At 33.4% G+C, this 22,196-nt stretch overlaps 1 protein-coding gene and 1 pseudogene across 1 annotated transcript; both read left to right on the top strand.

Moving 5' to 3' along the window:
* Positions 1-9,255: 9,255 nt before the first annotated feature.
* Positions 9,256-10,469, top strand: LOC126696382 (probable leucine-rich repeat receptor-like protein kinase At1g35710). The gene is made up of 2 exons (XM_050393135.1): positions 9,256-9,845; positions 9,899-10,469. Exons 1-2 carry the CDS (start codon positions 9,256-9,258, stop codon positions 10,467-10,469), a joined length of 1,161 nt encoding a protein of 386 aa, XP_050249092.1.
* Positions 10,470-10,472: 3 nt separating this feature from the next.
* LOC126696381 (MDIS1-interacting receptor like kinase 2-like) lies at positions 10,473-14,807 on the top strand (annotated as a pseudogene).
* Positions 14,808-22,196: the final 7,389 nt, after the last annotated feature.

The raw sequence follows: 22,196 nt of genomic DNA, 5'->3' as shown, positions 1-22,196 counted from the left end.
AAGAAGAAGAATGCAGGCACTAGTTTTGGAATTGTTTTTTTAAACTTTTTATGGAAAAAGAAAAAAAGTAATTAATTTTTAATAGCTTTTTATATTTCCCTTTTTCTAAAATGGTCCATTAACAAATGTTCTTAGGGCACCACTTGATCGGATTCATAAAAAAGGACTTTCATCTTCTTATTTTCCCCAATACAAAGAGAGCAAGAGAAGTTGTTAGTTTGGAATAATCAAACTAATATTTTTAGAGTCGTGATAATTTTTGTATAATTTTTAGAGCAGTGGGAATTTATTATTTCACTTCTCTCTCAATTTATTAAATATTACTAAATTTGTTATATCAACTCTCTTTCAATTTGTTATATTACTAAACTTATTATATCACCTCTCTCTCAATTTATTAAGTATTAGTAAATTTGTTTTCTTTGCTAAATTTACTTGTAATTTATGAATACTTCATTTGCATGGGAATTTACTAAAATAATTAAAAGTGATTTGTTATTTAATCAAAATGATTTCTACTTAAAGGATAATTATACAAGTTTTTTTTTCATGCTTATTTATGCTGTATTATTTCCTATTAACTTTATACTATCATGAAAATTTATTTCAACATTTTTTCAAATATTTTTAGTCAATTTTGTTAATATTTACAAATTTAATATACCTTTATTTTTAGTTTAATTAATTTCTAAATTAATTATGACATCATCATAATTCAATCTCGGTCAAATCTCGATTCAACCTTAAAAATCTTAAACCTCTCTATTTTTCGATTTTGTGAACAGTCCAGATTTAAAAACCATACTCTCTATAGTCTCAGTTCTCAAAAATCCTCAAAGAATACCAACAATTTATCTTTCTTTGATGTAGCTTGAGTAAAAAAAAAAAAATCTTCATTTTCTCTTTTTTAACTCTCACTCACTTCTTCAGTGTGGTTCTCTTTATTTTCGGATTTCCCTCTCACTAAAGCTTTCTATGTGTTTCTCTTACTCCTTCTCTCGGACTTCAAACAATGGCCGAATGGCCTAAATGTTTCTCAAAGCTCCGTTTTCTTCTTTAGCGCGTTTTACATGTTTAGAGCCTGTACCCAAGAAATAGCAGGAAACTTCTGTGTCTTGCCAACAACCTCATTTAATGTGGTCTCCTATAGAATGCGGGCTGGGCCATAACGGTGCCATACACTCAATAAGATGCAATAAAAATTTGTCAATTCAAATGTTTTTTTGAAAAATATTGTGAAAATTTTGTATATGTAACATTATTCTAATTGAAAAACCATCATTACATAGAAGATTATTGATATTAAATTCTTTAAGGCTTTAATGTAAAACTTCCCCATTTACATAAACCACCAAAATATTTTCACATAAAAATTTTCAAATAAGAAAGTATGGAGGAGTAACACTACCACACACAATAACAATCCTATTAAAATTTTATTCATTCTATGATTATAAATATTGTATGTCGTGCTCTATTTGTTTCGATATTAACATTTTCTGAAAAATGAATTATTTTTCAGAAAGCATCTTCTAGAAATTTATTTCATTTTCTTATGTTTGGTAGTAACATTAAAATGAGTTAGAAAATCATCTCTTATTTAGTTTCGTGTGAGATTTAATTATTTTTCTTATTTAGTTTCACGTGAGATGGAGTTATTTTTTAGAATTTTTAGCGAAAAACAACTTTATTTCATGCTTAACTAAATAAGAGAAGTTAAAAAATAAATTTCATCTAATCTATTTTTTATGATACGACCAAATATAGAAAAATACGGAAAATTATTTTCACATAAAATCTTTCGTGGAAACAAACGGAGTGATAGGAATAAAAAAACACGTCATTTATGAAGAAGAATAACATGTCATTGGTGCTGCTAACCCTATTGGAGAAGCCGCCCATACACCAACATCGTCAAATCATGGGATTTAAAGAGCATACCAACCTCGTCAAATCGCAAGTGCACCAAGCACCAAAGTGCAAAGCCCACAACGTGTTATCCTCTCTGCCTTCATCACTAATTCAGCAAGTGGATTTTTATTGTAAACCTGAAAAGATCGACAACAGTAATATGGTCAATAACAATACGTCAGTACCAAGTTACCAGCATGTCAAATACAATTTATCAAGCTTAGAAGATAGTACTGTGGAAGCAGGGGACATGGCCAATTGAATTGCCTAATCCTTCTAGGTAAATAACAATCTTGTGGTAGGAATCCTTGAGACAAGTGGAAGAAAATGGTGGTGATGCTTATAAGTTTAAAATCAATGTTGATTGTTCTTGGGATGTCAAGGGAAAGTTTATCTAGACCGTCTTATTAAACCCTTTTTTTTTTTTTTTTTTTTTTTTTTTTTTTAATGTGTGAGTCCCACACATATTGATCTCACATATTATGAGTGAGAAGTCTCATAAAATATCTTTTTGTGTCGAGAATGCTTCTTTAATAGATTCCTTTAAACCAAATTGTAGCTAAACTTTATTATTTTTATTTTATTTAATTTTCATTTTACATGTTGAACTTTTTTTTGGTTAAAATTTTACATGTTTAACTTGTTATCTTAAACATGGTAAATTGAAAATACCACCCTTGTACGTTATTCACGAGCACATATCTTTAATGAGAAGTAGGGTATAAAGTCTTTAGCCGTAATAAATCATTAAAATAAAATTCATAATTGTTGGAAAATAGTGAGGTCTAGTCAAACTGTAGAGGTGAAAGCAATTAAGTCACCACAAATATATAATTGTTGGTGAATAGTGAGTTCTAGTCAACCTGTAGAGGTGAATGGAAACAAGTCACTGCACATATCTATCATAAGGCATTTTGACTATGCTTAAAAATTGGGATTACACAAGATATCCACCTAAAGGGAGTAATAGCCACTAACCATAGTCTAGTTCTTAATCATGGTTATCACTATGACCCTATTTTGTGGCATAATTAATTGGTTTTTAATTGTAAATACTCTACCATGCACCAAAGTACTCAAGGCATGGTGGACATTATAAGTAGTTGTCTTGCCTATATACTACTTCCATCCTATATTATAGTTCTTGTTTAAGCTCATTTGGGGGGGGGGGGGGGGGGGGGTGTCCGTAGTTTCTTCCTTGAGTCCAAACATTTTCAGTTAGTTTTAGAGGAAGGGGGTCGTTATTTTAAGTTACAGATTTTTGAGAGGGGCAAATTCTTTATGAGATCAGTTTTTTTGGGCAAGAACGCAGCACTTTGGTTGATGTTTAACATGGAACACATTGTGGTTGGGGTGAGCCCCAAACAGTTTTTTACTCTTAGAGAAGGAGACACAGCTTTTACTCTCCAATGGAGTTCCAACTCCTCTGGCCAGTTCTTGCTGTTGACTGAGCTCAAAACAGGTGGGTCTAGGAGGTCGATTATTATACCGGAAGGTAAAGAGAGATATGGCTGGAGGGCTTTTGGCCTTGAACTTAGAAAAGTGTTGAATCCTTCTCATTATGCAGTGGGAGAAAATGGTCCCAAATTCATTCCTCAGGTGTGGAGGTTCAACCTGGAGGCTCATTCTAGAACTTTTGCTGAAGTTGTACAAGGCTTTCATGGAAGAACAGAGGATAGAAAGAAGCCTATGCAACCAGGAGTCTCAGCCAAGGGGAAGATACCACATAAAGGAGAGGAGAAGAAGGGGGAGAATTTGAGAATCATAGGTGCAAAAGTAGGGGATTTTCCGGTGAAGTTATCTGATAAGATGGAGGGGGTGGGAGGGGTTAGGAGGGAGAGCTGCATTCTTGAGGTGGCAGAGGGCGGTGAGCAAACTTTGGCAGACCCTAGGATCAGTGTCCCTAGCAGTAGTTTGAATTCAAAAGTTTATGACAAAAGGAAGAAGAGTGACGTTTGGAGTTCTGGCTGGTCAAGGAGACGTCTTGTCGTGGAAGTTGATGTGATAGGAAGGAGGCGGGTTTTTTGGGAGAGAAAGAGAGGGGGTGGTACGAAGCGCAGAGTTGTTTCTCGGGCAGTTGGAAGGGAGAGTATCACGGAAGTTTCTAAGTCTCTTAAATGGGTTCCTAAGGGCTTCAAACGGGCTGTTGTTAAGCCATATTTGGGCCTTGGAACAAGTCCAGAGCTGACTGACCCAAGTGTGGGTTTCCTTAAACCATTGTTCTCTAGCCCAAGTACTTTTGAAGTGGGCGAGGGCTCGTTGGCTGGTGGTGGAGGCTCAGCCCAGGCCTCGTTGATGGCTGTTCCTGAGATTGGAGTTACGGCCTGGTGCGCTAAGTATTTGGTTTATGGGTGTGGTTTATGGAGAAGTATCCAGAAAGGCTGGGAGGTGTTTAGCAAACACATTCGGTTTGAGGTAGGGGCGGGGGATAGGGTGAAGTTTTGGACGGATCAATGGTGTGGGGACTTAACCTCTCCATCTATCCTTCTCGGTAGTGTATGGGATTGCTATTAATAAGGAGGCATCTGTAGCCTCGTCTCTCGAGCGGCTGGGAACCGAGGCCTGGAGAAGTTGGAAGGTTCTCCTTCGTAGAAATCCGAATGATTGGGAGTCGGGTGTTGTGGATGATTTCCTTCATTCCCTGGGTTCTAATTTACCTCTTTCTGAGCAAAGAGATCGTATGATTTGGAAACTGTCAAAGAAGGGGGATTTTGATGTTCGATCGTTCTATGATAAGCTTTGATGTCCCTTGCCTATTATCTTTCTTTGGAAAGGTGTTTGGAAGGTTAAGGCTCCTACGCACGTCTCCTTTGTTTGGTCTGCAGCTTGGGAAAAGATTCTTACAGGGGACATTCTGCGGTGTAGAGGCTTCGATTTTGTTGATTGGTGCATTTTGTGCCACAGTAATGGGGAGACAGCAAATCACTTGCTTCTTCATTGTGGAAAAGCTTTTCAGTTGTGGAGCCTGGTGTTTAGATCTTTTGGGATTTCTTGGGTCTTGCCAAGATCGATTGCAGATACGCTTTTCGGTTGGTGGAACTGGCTCGGAAAGCACTCTTCTAGAGTTTGGAATCTAGCTCCGTTGTGCCTAATGTGGTGCATTTGGAGGGAGCGAAACTGGCGTACTTTTGAGGACAGGGACAAAACTGATGACCAACTGCTCGCTTACTTTAGTGGCTCTCTTTTTGATTGGTCTAGGGCTTGGGGACTCACCTTTAGTGATTCTATCCCTATGTTCCTTAGTTCTCTTCTTTGTATTTAGTTCTTTGTTGGCTTTGCTTGTTTTCTTGTTTTCTCCTTTTCTTCTCCCTTTTTATGTTTCCTTCTCTGTACTCTCTGTTCTTCCTTTTGTTTTCTTGAGGTTTTTTAATATAATTTTCTTACTTATCAAAAAAATATTATAGTTCTTGTTTAAAAATTCAATTTTTTTTTCAAAGAATATCATTTTTCGTGTTATATTTTATTTAAAAATTTAGAAGTTCCAAAAACTATTCTCATTAATTTAAACCCTAGTTTAGTGAAAGAATAATATTGAATTTTTAAATAAAGTTAAATGTAAATTAGAAAATTTATTGATTGACTTTTTGTTGGTGCAAATTCAATAATAATGGAAATAACATAAAAAGAAACTGAATAATACTTTTGAATATTATTGTAAGGACCAGATTTGTGGCTCGGTCCAGGATGAATGGACTTAGGCCCAAAAAGCCCAAAATAATGAATTTGTAGAGAGTGAGTCAAAGAACTAGACGCTAATGAATTGGACAATAGCTAATATGAAATTAGATGGCAATCATGCACAAATAAGAAGTATTGATATGAATGAACTTCTTGTCCGAGGAGGCAAGTGTTCATATAAATCAACTAAATAGAGTACAAGTGCAATTTTGATTGCTACAATGTTTTTTCTCTCTATTTTTCCGATTTTTTTCCTCATGGAGGGTCTCTTACATTATATAGCTCCTTTTGGACCATCTTGATCCTACACTTGTTGGTCATTTGAGCCCTTATCTGAGTACCTGTCCCATTAGACACCCTTTTTGGCTTTCTGTGAGTTGTGGTAACCAAGGTAGCACTGTTCAGAGGTCTTCTCCACATAAATATGGTTAGAAAAAATAGCTGTAGTGCATTCAATGCGGTGGTAGCAGCTTTCCTTTAGATATTTTTGAGTTCACCTCCTTCTTGTATGTTCATGATGCATGTCCCTATCACTGGAGTTTCATGGAAGGTCACTCTGATCATTGGAATAAATATTTGAGTTGTACTTATCGTATTCGAGGAGATATTTCTCTTTGGAAACCTTCCTATTTGTATCTTGCTCATTAAATCATGAGCCTGAACCATTCATTATCATTCGTTCCTCCTCAGATCACTCACGCACTCAGCCAAGGCCCAATATATAATTTGGGCCCTTAACCCTACAATTATTATATTTAAGAAAAAAACTACACAACACTATTTAGACTGAGGTGTGATACTCGCTCTCTTTAAAGAGATTCAAACCCTTAGTTGGCTAAACTTTGTAGCCAGTGTAGACGGATACAGCAGCCCAACAAATGTCTTATGATTAGAACAACTTCCGCACAAAGTGTTCAAGCCCAAAACTCCACAAGAAAGAACACCCTTCTTTACCAAGAACCTCTCTATTTTTTCGCAAGGCTCAATGAGCCTCACGAATTTACTACCAAAATTAATCTGATTAATTAGGTCCATTATTCTTATGTAGTGGGTATTACAACCTCCTCTCTTCACCTCCCCCTTGTGCACGTATCTAGCTTAATATCTGGATCAATACATATTAGCTCATTTATCACCACAATTAAAAGGAATAAAATAATCTCTCATTTTCAATGTGAGATTAAACATTTTCACTAACTCCTTATCTTCCATATCAACTCCCACATCTTTTCATTTATGTTGTAATATAGATCAATTTTAATTATATAATATTTGATATCGCTCAGAATCAGTAAGGTGGATGATCTAGCTTCGGTGGGCTACTGAAGCGGTTGAAGGCCTACAAAAAGCAAGCGCAATCAAAGAGGAGACCGGAGAAGACCGGCCGAACCCCCTCCGATGGCAAAGTTAGTCTCACAGAAATAATGAAGTTCAAAGTATTTGGGAGTAGTGTCTCAGAAAAGTTCTTACCTTTCACGGGTTTAGACCGGTCCTTTATATAGGGATCCTGGGGACGGTTATTTGTCCAATAACCTCCTCAAGATTTGTGGAAGCCAATGAGTCCGGAGTTAACGCGGTTACAACTTTAGTAGCCGTTGAGGAAGTTAACTCATTTGAGGGATTCATGGCGATAGATACGGTTTTAGAAACTGCTAAAGTTTTCTAAGTGTTGCATGTTCGTCCGTCTAGTGCAAGATGATCTGGTCGTCCATGGATATCTGATGATTGTCCATGGACGGCCTTCATGGACAAATTTTATTGTCCACGGGAGACTTGACTCATCGAGTACTATTATCGTCTATGAACATATATTCCTCTTCTGGGGTGATTCTTGGTCCAACCTGCTCTATTGGCTCTGGACGAGCCATTTGGACGAACTGGAGATAAATTATTTTCTACTTCTCCATCAATATTAAAATGATCCAACACTTTTCATAGAGGACACATTTTGGGGATATCCTAAAATGAAATACAGAACCAACAATATAAGATAAAAAAAAGTATATGTTTAGTATGCAAATACAAGCATCATTTTATGATGGTTAATATGATGCGTTAGTGCTATATGTTAGGATTGCCAGATAATAAAATAAAGTGAGTAGTACATCCATATGAAAGTAGATTAGGATCTTCTTCATTACTTAAAATGTGCCCTTTACGCTTAAAATTTCATTTTATACGTAACATTGTATGTATTATCACAATGTTATAGCTCTTATATATGTATATACATAAAAGTAATAAATTATTCACATTCATAATATTACATAGAGATAGAATATATTTGGATTGGTTTTTTCTTCTTCTAAATTTAGATACATGACTTTGCATGTAAATATAATTTACACATAATTAGTATATGATTAAAAGGATTGATATTTGACATAATATATATTGGAGTGTATTTAAAATCTAAAGAGTGGCATCAAATCATAAAACTATTAGAAGGAAGCTTGACTCGAAATTAGAGTGTAATTAGAATATAATTTAGATTCTTGACTAAGCATCCACTTTATTATTATATATGATGAGAAAGGGAATGCAATAGATAGCAGACACTTGACCCCACGATGTCTTCCTCTTGAGCTTCCATATACATTCCTCCATCACCGAAAGGTACTTTCGTCCACTACCAAAAGGACAGGGAGTGTACGTTTGAGGGTGGCTTCTGCAACAGTTTTTCTTCTTCACAAATGGTTTTTTTGCCCCCTAACATGGAATATTATAATCATAGAATAATAAGGTTATAATAGGATTTAAATGTTGTGTGGCAGTCCCTAATTTTTTATTTGAAAGTTTTGATGCGAGAATATCTTATTGGAGGGTGTAATAGGGAGTTTTATTTTGAATCCTAACATAATATAATTCTAAAGTGATATAAAATATATGGATTCAGTATAAAACTATTATAGTGTGAAGTCTATATTTTCCAATAGAAGATTAGATAGTAAAACACTTGCTTTTATTTATTTATTTATTCGATTACACTATTTTGCAAATATTTTATTTATGTGACCAAAATTGAAATATATTAGTTATGTGACCACTTTTAGAACTCAAGTTTTCTCTAAAACCTTGAGTTCCACTAGAAATTTTAAAACATATAATATTCATGATTTTCTCCATGGACTTGAGTTCTCCCCTTGGAACAACTCGAGTCTCAGAGACTCGAGTTTCAAAAGTGGTCATATAACAAAAATGTTTCAAAATCGGAGACATAACTAATATGTTTCGAAAATTAGCCTAATAGGCAAAAAATACCTAACGCACAATTGCAATCCTATTAAATGATAGGATTTTGGCTTATCTATGTACTAAATACTATAGGAAAGGTCTGGATCTAGTGTTTTGTGTATTGAAACCGTTTAGGATGTGAACATGTAAGAAGTGTTTGACACATGTCTTAATGAATTCAGTGCATAAGAATGCTGAACCCAAGCCATTTTCTACTATTACTGAGTGTACAGTCTCATGCTACCTAATTACAAGGAATAAGTAAAATAAAATAACGTTAAAGCCCTCATAAAAGATTCTCACAGTGAGGAGAATGTTTATAAATACTACTACCGTAGCCCTACGTAAACATAAAGCCAATCGTTTTCAGTCTCAGATCACCAAATTTCTTTGTTTTTGTTCTCTATCAACAATCCATATCATTGCAATGTCATGATATCCATTGCAGTGACACCGCTTTCCTATTGTATTTGTCTAAGTCGAGTCTTGTTGATCACCACTGTCTTTATCATCATTGCCTTCACTTCTTCTTTTGCAACTTCACCTTCCAATATAGGTAAAGAAGCAGAGGCTCTTTTGGAATGGAAAGCAAGCCTTGACAACCAAAGGCAGTTTCAGTTGTCTTCATGGGTTGGAAACATCACTTGCCAGTGGGTTGGAATTTCTTGCAACAACTTTAGCAGCATCTCTCATGTCAACCTCACAGGTGTTGGTTTAAAAGGTACACTCTACTCTTTCAGCTTCTCAACCTTACACAGCCTTATAAGTCTTAATCTCAGCTACAACTTACTCTACGGTACCATTCCTTCCCATTTGGGCAACATTTCTGAGCTAATCTACCTTGATTTATCTGCCAATCAACTCTCTGGAATAATTCCACCTGAATTATGCCAACTAACAAGCCTTGTAATACTAAATCTCAATGAAAATGACATCACTGGATCCATTCCTCATCAAATTGGAAAGCTACACTTGCTCAATGAGCTAAATTTGTTTAGTAACAGTCTCATAGGTTCAATCCTGTATCAATTGGAAACTTGACCAACTTAATCTTTCTACGCCTTTATGTTAACAGCCTTTCCGGTTCCATTCCTCATGAACTTGGAAATCTAACATCACTTAGGACACTCTCTTTGCACCGCAACATCCTCACGGGCTCAATACCCGTGTCAATTGGAAGCTTGGGCAACTTAACCATTTTAGCTCTTAGTGAAAACAAACTTTCTGGATCTATTTGTCATGAAATTGGGATGCTTGCATCTCTTACTTGGCTTAATTTTTATAACAACAATCTCTCAGGTTCAATTCCTACTTCGATAGGAAATTTAGGCAACTTGAATGTTTTATGCCTTGACAGTAACAAACTTTCTGGATCCATACCTCAAGAAATTGGAATGTTGGGATCTCTTCTTGTATTTTCCTTGACTGACAACAATCTCTCTGGTCAAATCCCTGCATCTGTAGGAAACTTGACTAAGCTCACCAGATTGAGGCTTCGCATAAATAAGTTATATGGCTATATCCCACAAGAAATAGGAAAGCTCAAATTTCTTACCAATCTATACCTGTCCATGAATGATCTAAATGGCTCAATCCCTTATGAATTTAATAATCTTACATATCTCGAGCATTTCGAACTGTCTTAAAACATGTTGTCTGGCTATCTTCCACAAAATGTTTGTAATGGTAGATCACTCCAAAACTTCATCGCATTTGACAACTATCTCATAGGCTCCATTCCAAAAAGTTTGAGAAACTGCACCAGCTTAATAAGAGTGAGGCTTGAGAGAAACCAATTAAGAGGAAATATATCGGAAGACTTCGGCATTTACCCGAATTTGAAGTACATCGATTTGAGTGATAACAATTTCTATGGAGAAATTTCTACAAAGTGGGGGCATTTCCAAAATTTGCAAAGCATGAAAATCTCCAATAACAAAATTTCTGGTGTAATACCTCCTGAGCTTGGAAGATCCACTCAGCTACGCTTACTTGATCTCTCATTCAATCATCTAGTTGGGCATATTCCAAAGGAGTTAGGAAGGTTGGCATCATTGTTTCACCTTAATCTAGGTGATAATAAACTTTTCCTTTGGAAATTGGAATGCTATCCGAACTACAATATCTTATTCTCTCAGCCAACAATATAACCAAATCAATTCCTGAACAGATAAAAGGGTGCTCGAAATTGTTAAACTTGAGCCTAAGCAAAAATAAACTTAGGGGGAGTGTTCCCTTGGAGATTGGCAACCTACACTTTCTTGAAATGCTCGATTTAAGTGGGAATTCACTGATGGGGAAAATACTAACAGAACTTGGAGGACTGCAAAGCTTGGAAATATTGAATCTCTCCCACAATGAGCTCTCTAATTCTATTCCAACCACTTTTGATGAAATGTCAAGCTTGATCATTGTCGATATATCATATAATCAATTGGATGGTCCTCTCCCAAACAATAAAGCCTTTCGTGAGGCTCCATTTGGAGCATTGAGAAATAATAAAGGTTTGTGTGGTAATGCTTCTAGTTTGAAGGCCTGCCCTTCCTCCGTTACTTGGAACAAGAATCCTAGCGAGACAAAGAGAAATAAAGTGTTGATTTTCTTTATTATTCCCATCTTAGGAACAATGTTTCTCTCATTGATTGTAGCTGGGATTCTTTACACTCTTCTCAAGCGCCCCGGGCTGAGGAAGAAGCTAAACAATCAAAGAGAAGTACAAAATGGTAACATGTTGGCAATTTGGAGCTGTGATGAGAAAATGCTATATGAAAACATCATTGAAGCAACTGAGGAATTTGACTCCAAACATTGTGTTGGAGTGGGAGGGTGTGGAAGTGTTTACAAAGCAGAGTTGCAAGCAGGTCAAGTTATTGCTGTAAAAAAGCTTCATTCAGTAGAAGACGGTGGAAGTTCCAATGCAAAAGCTTTCGAGAATGAGATTCATGCTCTACTAGAAATTAGGCATCGCAATGTGGTAAAGCTTTACGGTTTTTGCTCACATCCACGACACTCATTCTTGGTTTATCAGTTCTTAGAAGGGGGAAACCTGAAAGAGACACTGAGCAATAAAGAAGAGGCAGTTAATTTTGAATGGATCCGAAGGGCAAATGTTATTAGAGGCGTGGCTGATGCTCTATCCTACATGCATCATGATTGCACACCTCCAATAGTTCATCGAGACATTTCAAGCAAGAACATCATGTTGGATTTGGAATATGAAGCTCACATCTCTGATTTTGACACAACTAAGTTTTTAAAGCCTGAATCGTCCAACTGGACTTCATTTGCTGGAACATTTGGATACACCGCTCTAGGTATTCACCCACCCCCCCTGCCCTCCCCCTTTTGGCATGCTTTTCCCTCTTGAAATACTTGTCTATCTCTAGCAACTCTCTAGTTCGTGTAATTAAGTGCCCATCATAGTTCATAGTGGTAAAATAGGTTTATCATCCGTTGCCATTTCATTCTCCAAATTTTCATTTCTGTTGAAGTATTACCATAAAGGAAAACAAAAAAATCACTGTTAACTCTAAATATTTCTGTGTTTAGTTCCAGGTTTTTTTTTTTAATGTTTTTTTGTTTAAATATTAATTTTATCAGATTGTTAATTGCTAAGTGATAATTGTTTGAACTTTGAATACCATATAACATGATAAATCAAACCATTTTATGATAATTAAGCTTTACTATGAATTTAGTTTATTGAATGAGTACCAGAGTCACAATTCTTTTTCTGGAAGACCAAATGAAATATATCAATAATTTAAAAATCTACAAATAATACACATTAATATATATATATATATATATATTAATTAAACATTAAGTATGTTTATTCAGCAAAAAAATAAAAAAAATTAAGTATTACTTTTATATGTTTTAACATCTACAATGTAATATAAAATAAAGGGTAAAAACATAAAATGCTTTGACACCCTGCGCTTTGGGATAGTTATAGTTAGACTCTCTGAAATTTTCTCTTAAATAATTTAGTACATATATTTTAGTATTCTAACAAACAGACCCCCCTTACATTTTTTAGCTAGTTTAATACATAAATTTTGGTATTGTAATCAATAGACCCCCTAAAAGGGTGAAAAATAAAGTTAAGTACAGTACCAAAGTTTATGTATTAAATGACTAAAATAAAAAGTTCAAGGGTGTACGTTGAACCATCATAAAGTACAAGGGGATGTTAGGAAATTTTTTCCTGAAAGAAATATAACAACAAAATGAAATCTTTTCTTTCGTTAATAGATGACAAAGAAGAAGATGTTAAAAACTTTTAACTATCATAGCATCTATTCCTCTAATGGAAAGAGATTAAAAAAAAAAAAAGAATCAACATTAAATCAATGACTCTCTAAATACAAAATAAAAAAGAGTTGGACAAAACACAATATTCGTTTCTAAGCTTTACTTTTAACTATTATAGCATCTATTCTTCTAATGGGAAAAGATAAAAATTTTAAATAATAAATAATAAATATTAAATTAATGACTCTCTAAACACAAAATAAAAAAGAGTTGGAAAAAATACACTATTTGTTTCTAAGCTTTATTTTATGATTGGTTCAATCCCTTAAAGATTAAAGTGATCTCTTTTATTCTCTTAATTATGTGGCCAAACTCAAAACTAACATGTGATCACTTTGCTATACACAATAGGAATTAAAAGCAATCACTTTAAATTAGCGAAAGGCGATTAACAATGTCTTTAAAGTTTGTTTGGGACTAAAATGATCATTTTAAGTTTGTAAGGGAGTGAAAGGCATCATGTTAAACTTAATGGACTAAAATCAGTCATATGCTAACGTTTCGAAAACATATGCTTAAAATGTCTCTAATTTATATATAGCCAAAAAAAAAAATGATTATTAAAGAAAAAAAAAATTGAGACATTAGTATTAAAATGAGTATTTGTACCTTTTAAATTTCCTCTCTCTCTCTCTCTCTCTCTCTCTAGATACACACATACACAAAGGAGGAATGGAGGAATTTGAAAAGCCAGGGGCCATTGCACCCCACTTCCACTCGTGCACCAAAAATATTTGTGTTTAAATATGAGCTTAAAAGGGTGTCTTAGCCTAAAAAGGAAAAAAAAAAAAAAAAAAAAAAAAAAGGTTAAATAGGTATGCATTGTAAATTATATATGCATTATGCATCATAAACTTCAAAATTTTACGATCAAAACTGCATTTCAATGTTAATACGCAATTTCCATTCCATTGGCTAAATTAGTGTTAAAAAAAAAAACCTTTATCGGGCAACTATTCACCCTAAACTATGATAGCACTATTAGATATGTGTAACCTTATGTGACCATTTGCAATGTGTAACCCTAAACTATGCAGCCATTTTCAATATGCACCAATAACTTGGACTCTAATTTGAATGGTGGGTGGATATCACAAATTATTCTCAAATCAAGGTGTTGATTGCAAAATTGTGAAGTTTAGAGTACTCGTTTCAAATTTGGTATAGTTTGGGATATATGGATACTTGCAATTAAAAAGGCGGAAAAAAAATTTACGAAGGTAATTATGTTGAACAACACCCAAGATTTCCATGGTACGACACCAAGTGTTGGATATATAAGATTCTTCTATTTTGCAGAGTTTGCATACACAATGGAAGTGAACGAGTAATGTGATGTTTACAGTTTTGGAGTGTTAGCATTGGAAGTGATCATGGGAAAGCATCCAGGAGAACTCATCTCGTTTCTGTCATCATTATCAACAATAGCTTCAACTACCCATAATATACTGTTGAAGGACATGTTGGACCAACGCCTTGAAACACCTAGAAATCAAGTTGCATTGAAGGTGGTCTCTATTGCAAAGCTTGCATTTTCATGCTTGGAGACCAATCCAAAATCTAGGCCAACCATGCAGGAGGTTTCCCATGAGTTATCTATTGAAAGAGCACCTACGTCAGAGGTGTTCGACACGCTTACCGTGGGTTCACTGTTTAACGGTGCTTGATGTAGCAATTATGTGCTTCTCTTATTTGTTTTTTGTTTTTTGTGATCTTACCTTCTTCACAGTCCGTCAGTTTGCTTAAGTGTATTGCATTTTAATCCAAAAAAAACCAATCTGAATCTAATTTTATTTGTTTTGCATCAGAAAGTAATACTGAATAGCTTATTTTTGGAGCAAATATATTCAATTTATAACTTTAAGAGGTATACGCGTGTACACTTCTTTGCACTGACTCCAAGCTCTTATATATACATGGATATTGGATACACTAAGTAGTGACACCCACTCTCCTTTTGTGTGCCTGACTAGAGAATTTGGCAAAAATAAATTCTTTTATCTAGTCATGTTGTAAGAGTGATCTTTTTGGGTGCACAGAGGTTTGAATTTTTTATTTTTATTTTTGGTTATTATAATCTTCTTATTTTCTAAGTCAAAACTTTTTCCTTGACTCAACTAGTATATGTAGGCGCGCGTTAGGGATATGAAATCAGGGATTTTTGTTTGAGGAACAAGTTTGTTTGTTTGTTTTTTTTTTTGATGAAGAGGAACAAGTTATTGTAATAAAGAGAAACCACACACATATGTACATTAATTTTATAATTATAGAGTAAGCCATAATTCATAAATATATATATATATATATATATATATATAATAACATAATATTGGTTATTGGTAGTTTTATCCTTGATGCATTGAAGGCAAGATGAGCAACATTTAAGTCTGAGGGCAACGCACGTGTACCCTAATGTTGTAACCGCCTGTTTTCTTGAAATTTTCAAGAAAAATGTATTTATTTTTGTATTTAAAATTTCATATTCAGCAATGACATATTCATATTTCTTAAAGTATCACATTACGAACTTAATATAAACTAGTCGCTAATCTGTGCAATGCACGGGAAAACTATTGAGTATATGAAATATTATTTAATTTCGGTTTATTTACAACAATCATCATATCATAAATGCATAGTATACTTAGAAACATGAGGTAACATTAATAATATACAAATTATTTTATATAATTTTATTATATAATTATTTTATAAAATTTTATATAATAAATTAAGTTCTATCTAGCAAATATTTTAACTCTTTAAGTACTATCCGGCAAATATTGTAACTTTTTTGGGAATGAACGTTATATGAGCACAATTTTTAATTTATTTTTCTAAGATGTATATGAATGTTTTGCAAACATAACTTTCGTTGATTTTTGTAAGAATATTTAAACAATTAATTTTTTCTTCTTCTTTGATTGCAAAGTAGGATTTCAATCTCAAAAATTCCTAACCTCAATATAAAAAATTCAGTTGCTAAATAAAAAATATCAATTAATAAAAATTATGATTCTAGTCCTTAGTATCCTCAATTATCCAATAGATGTTGCATTGTTAAAATAACAATTTGTTTTTTCAACAATTATTGTGATTTTGTTGCATGACATACCTAAACGCAAGGCATTAATGATGGAAGATATGTAGCATGCAAGCTATAGAGATATAAAGATTTATTAGAAAGTCTCTTTAGAAGAAGTTTATGTTTTTATTTTTGATTACTTGCCTTCGATAAAGATAAAAATAAAATCAATCATCAAAAAGATTTTTTTTTTTTTTAAAGTGAATAAGAGAGAAATATATAAATACAAAATTTTTAATATAATTACATATTACAAAGTTATAATTTATAATCTATATATATATATATATATATAAGCCAAAAAATAGCTAATGAAATAATCTCTGAAATTAATATGAACAAAACTCATCACCATGATCATTTAACAATATGAAAGAAAGAACACAAATAAACACATAGGCTATAAAAGTAAAAATATAAAAGACAAAAGAAAGAAAAGCTACGAAGAGAAATTTACATACCTAGAAGACAAAGAGTTTGTAGAAACAAAAGAAAGGGCATAGAGGGTTTTCGTGTGGTGCCATCGGTCAAACCAATTAATAATTAAATAATTTTAAAAATAAAGCAAAAATAAAATAACTCATAATATTTATTAAAAATTTATCCAAGGCACATAAATAAGTTTAAGTGAGTATTCAAACCTCATAATACTAAAAAGATTATAAATAATCATATTAACATTATGAAAAAATTTATTTTTATGACAACTTTTTTTTTTATATGTTTTACAATGTAATCAAAAGGAATTAATTGGTCTCCAAGATTGAATTGAAGCTTTTTTATTTTAATAAGAAATTCAAGCTATTTTAATGTTTAGATACAAATTGTTCTATGTTTAGAGTAAATATATATTTAATATAATTGATTGCTTTTTACTAACATCATACAAATTACAAAGTTTTACAAACACAATATGAGAGAGGGAGAGAGAGAGAGTGAGAGAGAGGAAATGATAAAAAGAAAAACACCAAAACCAAAGTGTGGCAGACAATGTACATGTGGTAAAATTTTATTATTTTATAATATTTTTACCACTCATTAGAGAAAGAGAAAGTGAGAAACCTCTTTGTAAAATAAAAAAAAAAAAAAAAAAAAAAAAAAAAAAACCATAAGAGAAAGAGAAAGTGAGAAACCCATTACAATCGGTGAAGACAACACGGTGTGCATCAATCAGTGAGCTCCACGTCCAGTTTTTTGTGGCCTCTGTCATTGTAGTTGATGCTGACTTAACAAATTTGACTTAAAAACCAAGTGAGGTGTGAAGAAACTTCTTATCATGTTTCCTGAGCTTTTTTTTTTTTTTTTTTTTTTTTTTTTTTTTTTTTTTTTTTTTTTTTTTTTTTTTTTTTTTTCGCACAATCCTTATGGCTGTCATAGGTAAACAAATCAATATTATATATATAATTTGTTTTTTCCTCATGTTTTCCGCGGGGAAACAATGGAGAAGCTGAGAGAGTGGGACTTGGACTACTTTGCTTTATATGTATAAGAGAGTGTCCTAATGATAATGATAATGAAGAGTTTTAGTTTAAGTTGGATTTGTTAGAGAGATAGAGTTTCACCCCTTATTAAGTTTGGTTTTATTTTTTTTGTTTTATTATTTTTTTTTTAATATTGTGCTGACGTGGAAGATTGTGAGAGCTTCAAAAGTTTCGGTTTTATATACATATATAGATAATAAAAAAAAATATATGACACAATTTGACCACACATGATCCATCTGAGAGAAACCAAATAAAAAGACTTGTTCAACTTTAAGCAAAGATATATTTTGACTATTCTTTATTTGATTCTCATACTGTAACTATAAAGTAATTGGTTAGTTGCTAAAATCTTAGGTCACTTAGATAAGATAAACATGCATATATAGTTTTATATTTAGTGTAAGTTGAAACAGTTATGCTTCCCTCAAGAAAAAGAGTGCTTAAATTTTGTGTTACAATCAGATGACGTGGTACATAGGATAGTAATTGCCTAATAGCTCAAGGTCATAAAAGAGTTATTATTATAGGTGTATATATCCACTGGAATTAGACACGACTTTTCTTTTCTTTCTGCTAAAAAATGTATGAGGGAAAGGCTTTTCTATTTAGAATATAACGAAGAATGTGGCAATCAATTCTCCTTGTGTCGTTGTAAATGCTATCAAGCCAACCCAGTAATTCCATGTCAGCTCGAAGACATTGATCCACAAAGTGGGCACTAATAAGGATGTCAAAGATTTAAGTAGGGTGTTTGTGATGCCTTAAATTGATTAGATATTGATTGAAAATAATGTATTATGTGTGTGTGTGCTGAGTCTTATATTTGACATATGTTGGGTTTTAAGACTTTAGGTTTAAATGTATTAGAACTTCATTTTGTAATGTTGGCAAACCATGATCAAAATGTTTAGTCTTGTTTTAGGCTTGCTCAAAGTATGTTTTATGTGTAAAGTTGGAATGGAGTGTACTGCAGGTTTTACTGTGTAAATCTGCCTAACTCAATCGATCAAGAATTAGACTCGATCAATTGAAACTCATGCAAATTGTTTTTCTGCAGAATTTTCCAACTCAGTCCAAGCCGTTTGACGTGTAGGGTTTTATGTTTTGCCTTAAGTATAAAAAGAAAAACCCTAGCCACGTTTTGTTGTGGTTGTTTATGCTGTGTATGTGAATCTCTTGTGAGATCTAGAGGTATTTGCCTTCACATATACTTAGGGTTATCAAGAATCAAGATTATGTCAAGAACTTGATGATCAGTTCGGTTGCTACATAAAGAACTTAAAGATACACAAGCGAGAGTGCTTGTACTTGCTGTGAATCCAAGAAAGAAGTAGTCCGTGGACTCGGAGCTATCATGTGATCGTAGTAGTAAGTTTCCTACTCGAGGTAGCAATCGGATGTTAGCGGTCTAAGTCGCTATTGTGTAAACTTCAATTCTTTCATAGTGGATTTTTTTTACCTTGAGGATAGTTATGTTAAATCCTCCCCAGACTTTTTTACCGGTTTGGTTCTCCTGAGTCATCATATTGTTGTGTTCTTTATTTTCCGCATTTTATAGTGATATAATATATTTGTGTTAAACTAAATTTGAATAATTTGACTAAGTAATCACTTGACTAATTAACTAGATTAATCTGGTTGTGTCTTAAGAGATCTAAAAATGTACAACATATACTAGGTTGATCTAGGCTTATTAACAACTATAATAAACCTTAATTTTGACTAAATTAGTCCTTTTGGGATATCGCACAAATATGCTCAGCTGTTTTTCTTGTGTTGTTATTTAAATTAAGCAATTTGGGCTAGAAAGTCGTGATCATAATATCGGTGCCTTCCTCAAATCCATTATTTCTTTTACACTCAATTTTTATGTGTTGTGTTGTTATTTAAATTAAGCAATCTGGGCTAGAAGGTTATAAGGTATTAATTCTTGCAAATCGGTGCCTTCTCCAAATCCTTCATTTCTTTTACACTCAATTTTTATTGTGAAGTAGTCATGGGAACCAAAAATGGTGATGGCGAGATGGTTCCTACTCCTTACGGAGGAGAGAAAAGTTGATGATAGTGTGCGATATCGATGTTCTAGCTACTAAAGAAGACCAATTGGAGGATGTTGTACCATAAGTGTAGGTCCAATTCGATTTATCTCGGATCAATTGGCTCTCTCTCTCTCTCTCTCTCTCTCTCTCTCAAACTAGATTTGGGAAAATGATTTTCATTGAATAATTAGAATTACAGAGAAGTTAATCTATATATACAAGCCTGAGTAAGTAACTAACTAGCCGAAAAGGTGCTAACAGAAAAATTAACACAAAACTAACTCTAACACATGTGTCACGTGTGAACACTAAGTGTCTGCTTGGGATTTGCTTATTTTGCTAAAACTTTTTTTTTTTTTACTAAAAGTACTATAGTTAAAGGTAAGAGTTGGCTGAAATAGTATAGTCGACCCATAAATAGTATCAAAAAGTATAGTGAGACCCATGAATAGTAGCAAAAATAAATTGAATAGTAAAATAAGTTGGTAAAAATATTTTTTGCCAAACACACACTAAGTAAGTATATACAAAGAAGCTAAACTACAAGTTGTTTTCATTGAGCTAAACTACTTGCCGTTCTGTCTAGATTTGGGAAAATGATTTCATTGAATAATTAGGAGTGTGTTTGGATACCGCTTATTTTGCTGAAACTGAAAACTTATTGTTGAAAGTACTGTAGATAAAGGTAAAAGTTAGTTGAAATAATACAGTGGGACCCATGAATAATACCAAAAAATACAATGGAGCCTATGAATAGTAGCAAAAATAAGCCGAATAGTAGAATAATTTTAATTTTTAATCGGTTTAGACTCACACTATAATTACAGAGAAGCTAATCTATATATACAAGCTTGAGCAAGTAACTAACTAGTAGCAAAGGTGCTAACAGGAAAACTAACACTAACACATGTGCCACGTGTGAACACTACAAGTTTTTCACTAAGCTAAACTACTTGTCGTTCTGTCCACTTCTTCTTCTTGCTTACCTCTGTTTCCTTACATGAATAGCTTCATCTTCAGTAGCTGTTCTAGCTTAAAAATTTCTATGGAGAACTTTCTCAAAAGTGGGGGTAGTGCCAAAGTCTACAGAGCTTAAAAATTTCCAATAATAGAATTTCTGGTGTAATACCTCTTGAGCTTGGAAGATCCACCAAGCTACAAGTACTTGATCTCTCCTTCAATCATCTAGTTGGGAAGATTCCAAAGGAATTAGGAAAGTTGACATCGCTGTTTCTCCTTCATTTGGGTGATAATCAACTTTCTGGTAGTATTCCATCATAAATTGGAATGCTATCCAATCTGCAATTTCTTATTCTTTCAGCCAACAATTTAACAAGATCAATTCCCAAACAAATATTGGTGTGCGAAAAATTATTGAATTTGAACTTAAGCAAAAATAAAATTAGATGGAGTATTCCTACTAAGTGTGCATTTAGATACTACTTATTTTGTTGAAAACTGAAAACAATAAAAAAAATATATTTCGGTTATTGTTCATTAATGAAATCACTGTTCATTTGCCTGTTTGTGCTGTTCATGTCTCATGAATAGTGCAAGAGGCGCTGGACTTAAAAAAAAAAAAAAAAAAACACAGCTTACCAAAACGTAAATGTAAACGGAGCTTTAGATTGACAATATACAGTTATTCAAATGCTTGATTTGAGTGAGAATTTGTTGATTGGAAAAATACCACCACAGCTTGGAGAATCGCAAAGCTTAGAAACATTGAATCTCTCCCATAATGAGCTATTTGGTTCCATTCTAGCCACTTTTGGTGAAATGTAAAGCTTGACCAATGTTGATATATCATAAAATTGCTTGGAAGGTCCTCTACCTAACAATAAAGCATTTAGTGAGGCTCCATTCGAAGCATTAAGAAATAATAAAGGTTTTTGTGATAATTCGTCAAATTTAAAGGCTTGTCCCTCTTCCATTACTTGGAGCAAGAATTCTAGTGAGAAAAGGCAAAATAAAGTTGTGATTATCTTTATTGTTCCAATCTTCAACACAACGTTTCTCTCAATGATTGTATTTGGGATTCTTTATGTAGGTCTGAAGCGCCCAAGACTAAGGAACAAGCTAAACAATACTAGAGAAGCACAAAATGGTAATATGTTTGCAATCTAGAGCTACGATGAAAATAGTGTATGAAAGCATCATTGAAGCAACAGAGGAATTTGACTCCAAACATTGTGTTGGAGCAGGAGGGTGTGGAAGTGTTTACAAAGCAGATCTACAATCAAGACAAGTTGTTGCTGTGAAAAAACTTCATTCAATACAAGATGGCAAGATTGCCAACACAAACGCTTTCGAAAATGAGATTCATGCTCATCTAGAAATTAGGCATCGAAATGTGGTAAAGCTTTTTGGCTTTTGCTCACATCCATGACAATCATTTCTGTTTTACGAGTTTTTAGAAAGGGCAATATGAAAGATTTATTGAGCAAT

This window comes from Quercus robur, chromosome 8 (assembly GCF_932294415.1).
Source record: "Quercus robur chromosome 8, dhQueRobu3.1, whole genome shotgun sequence".
NCBI lineage: Eukaryota > Viridiplantae > Streptophyta > Magnoliopsida > Fagales > Fagaceae > Quercus > Quercus robur.
Note: the sequence above shows the minus strand (reverse complement) of the source record. Positions and strands in the feature narration are given on the sequence as shown.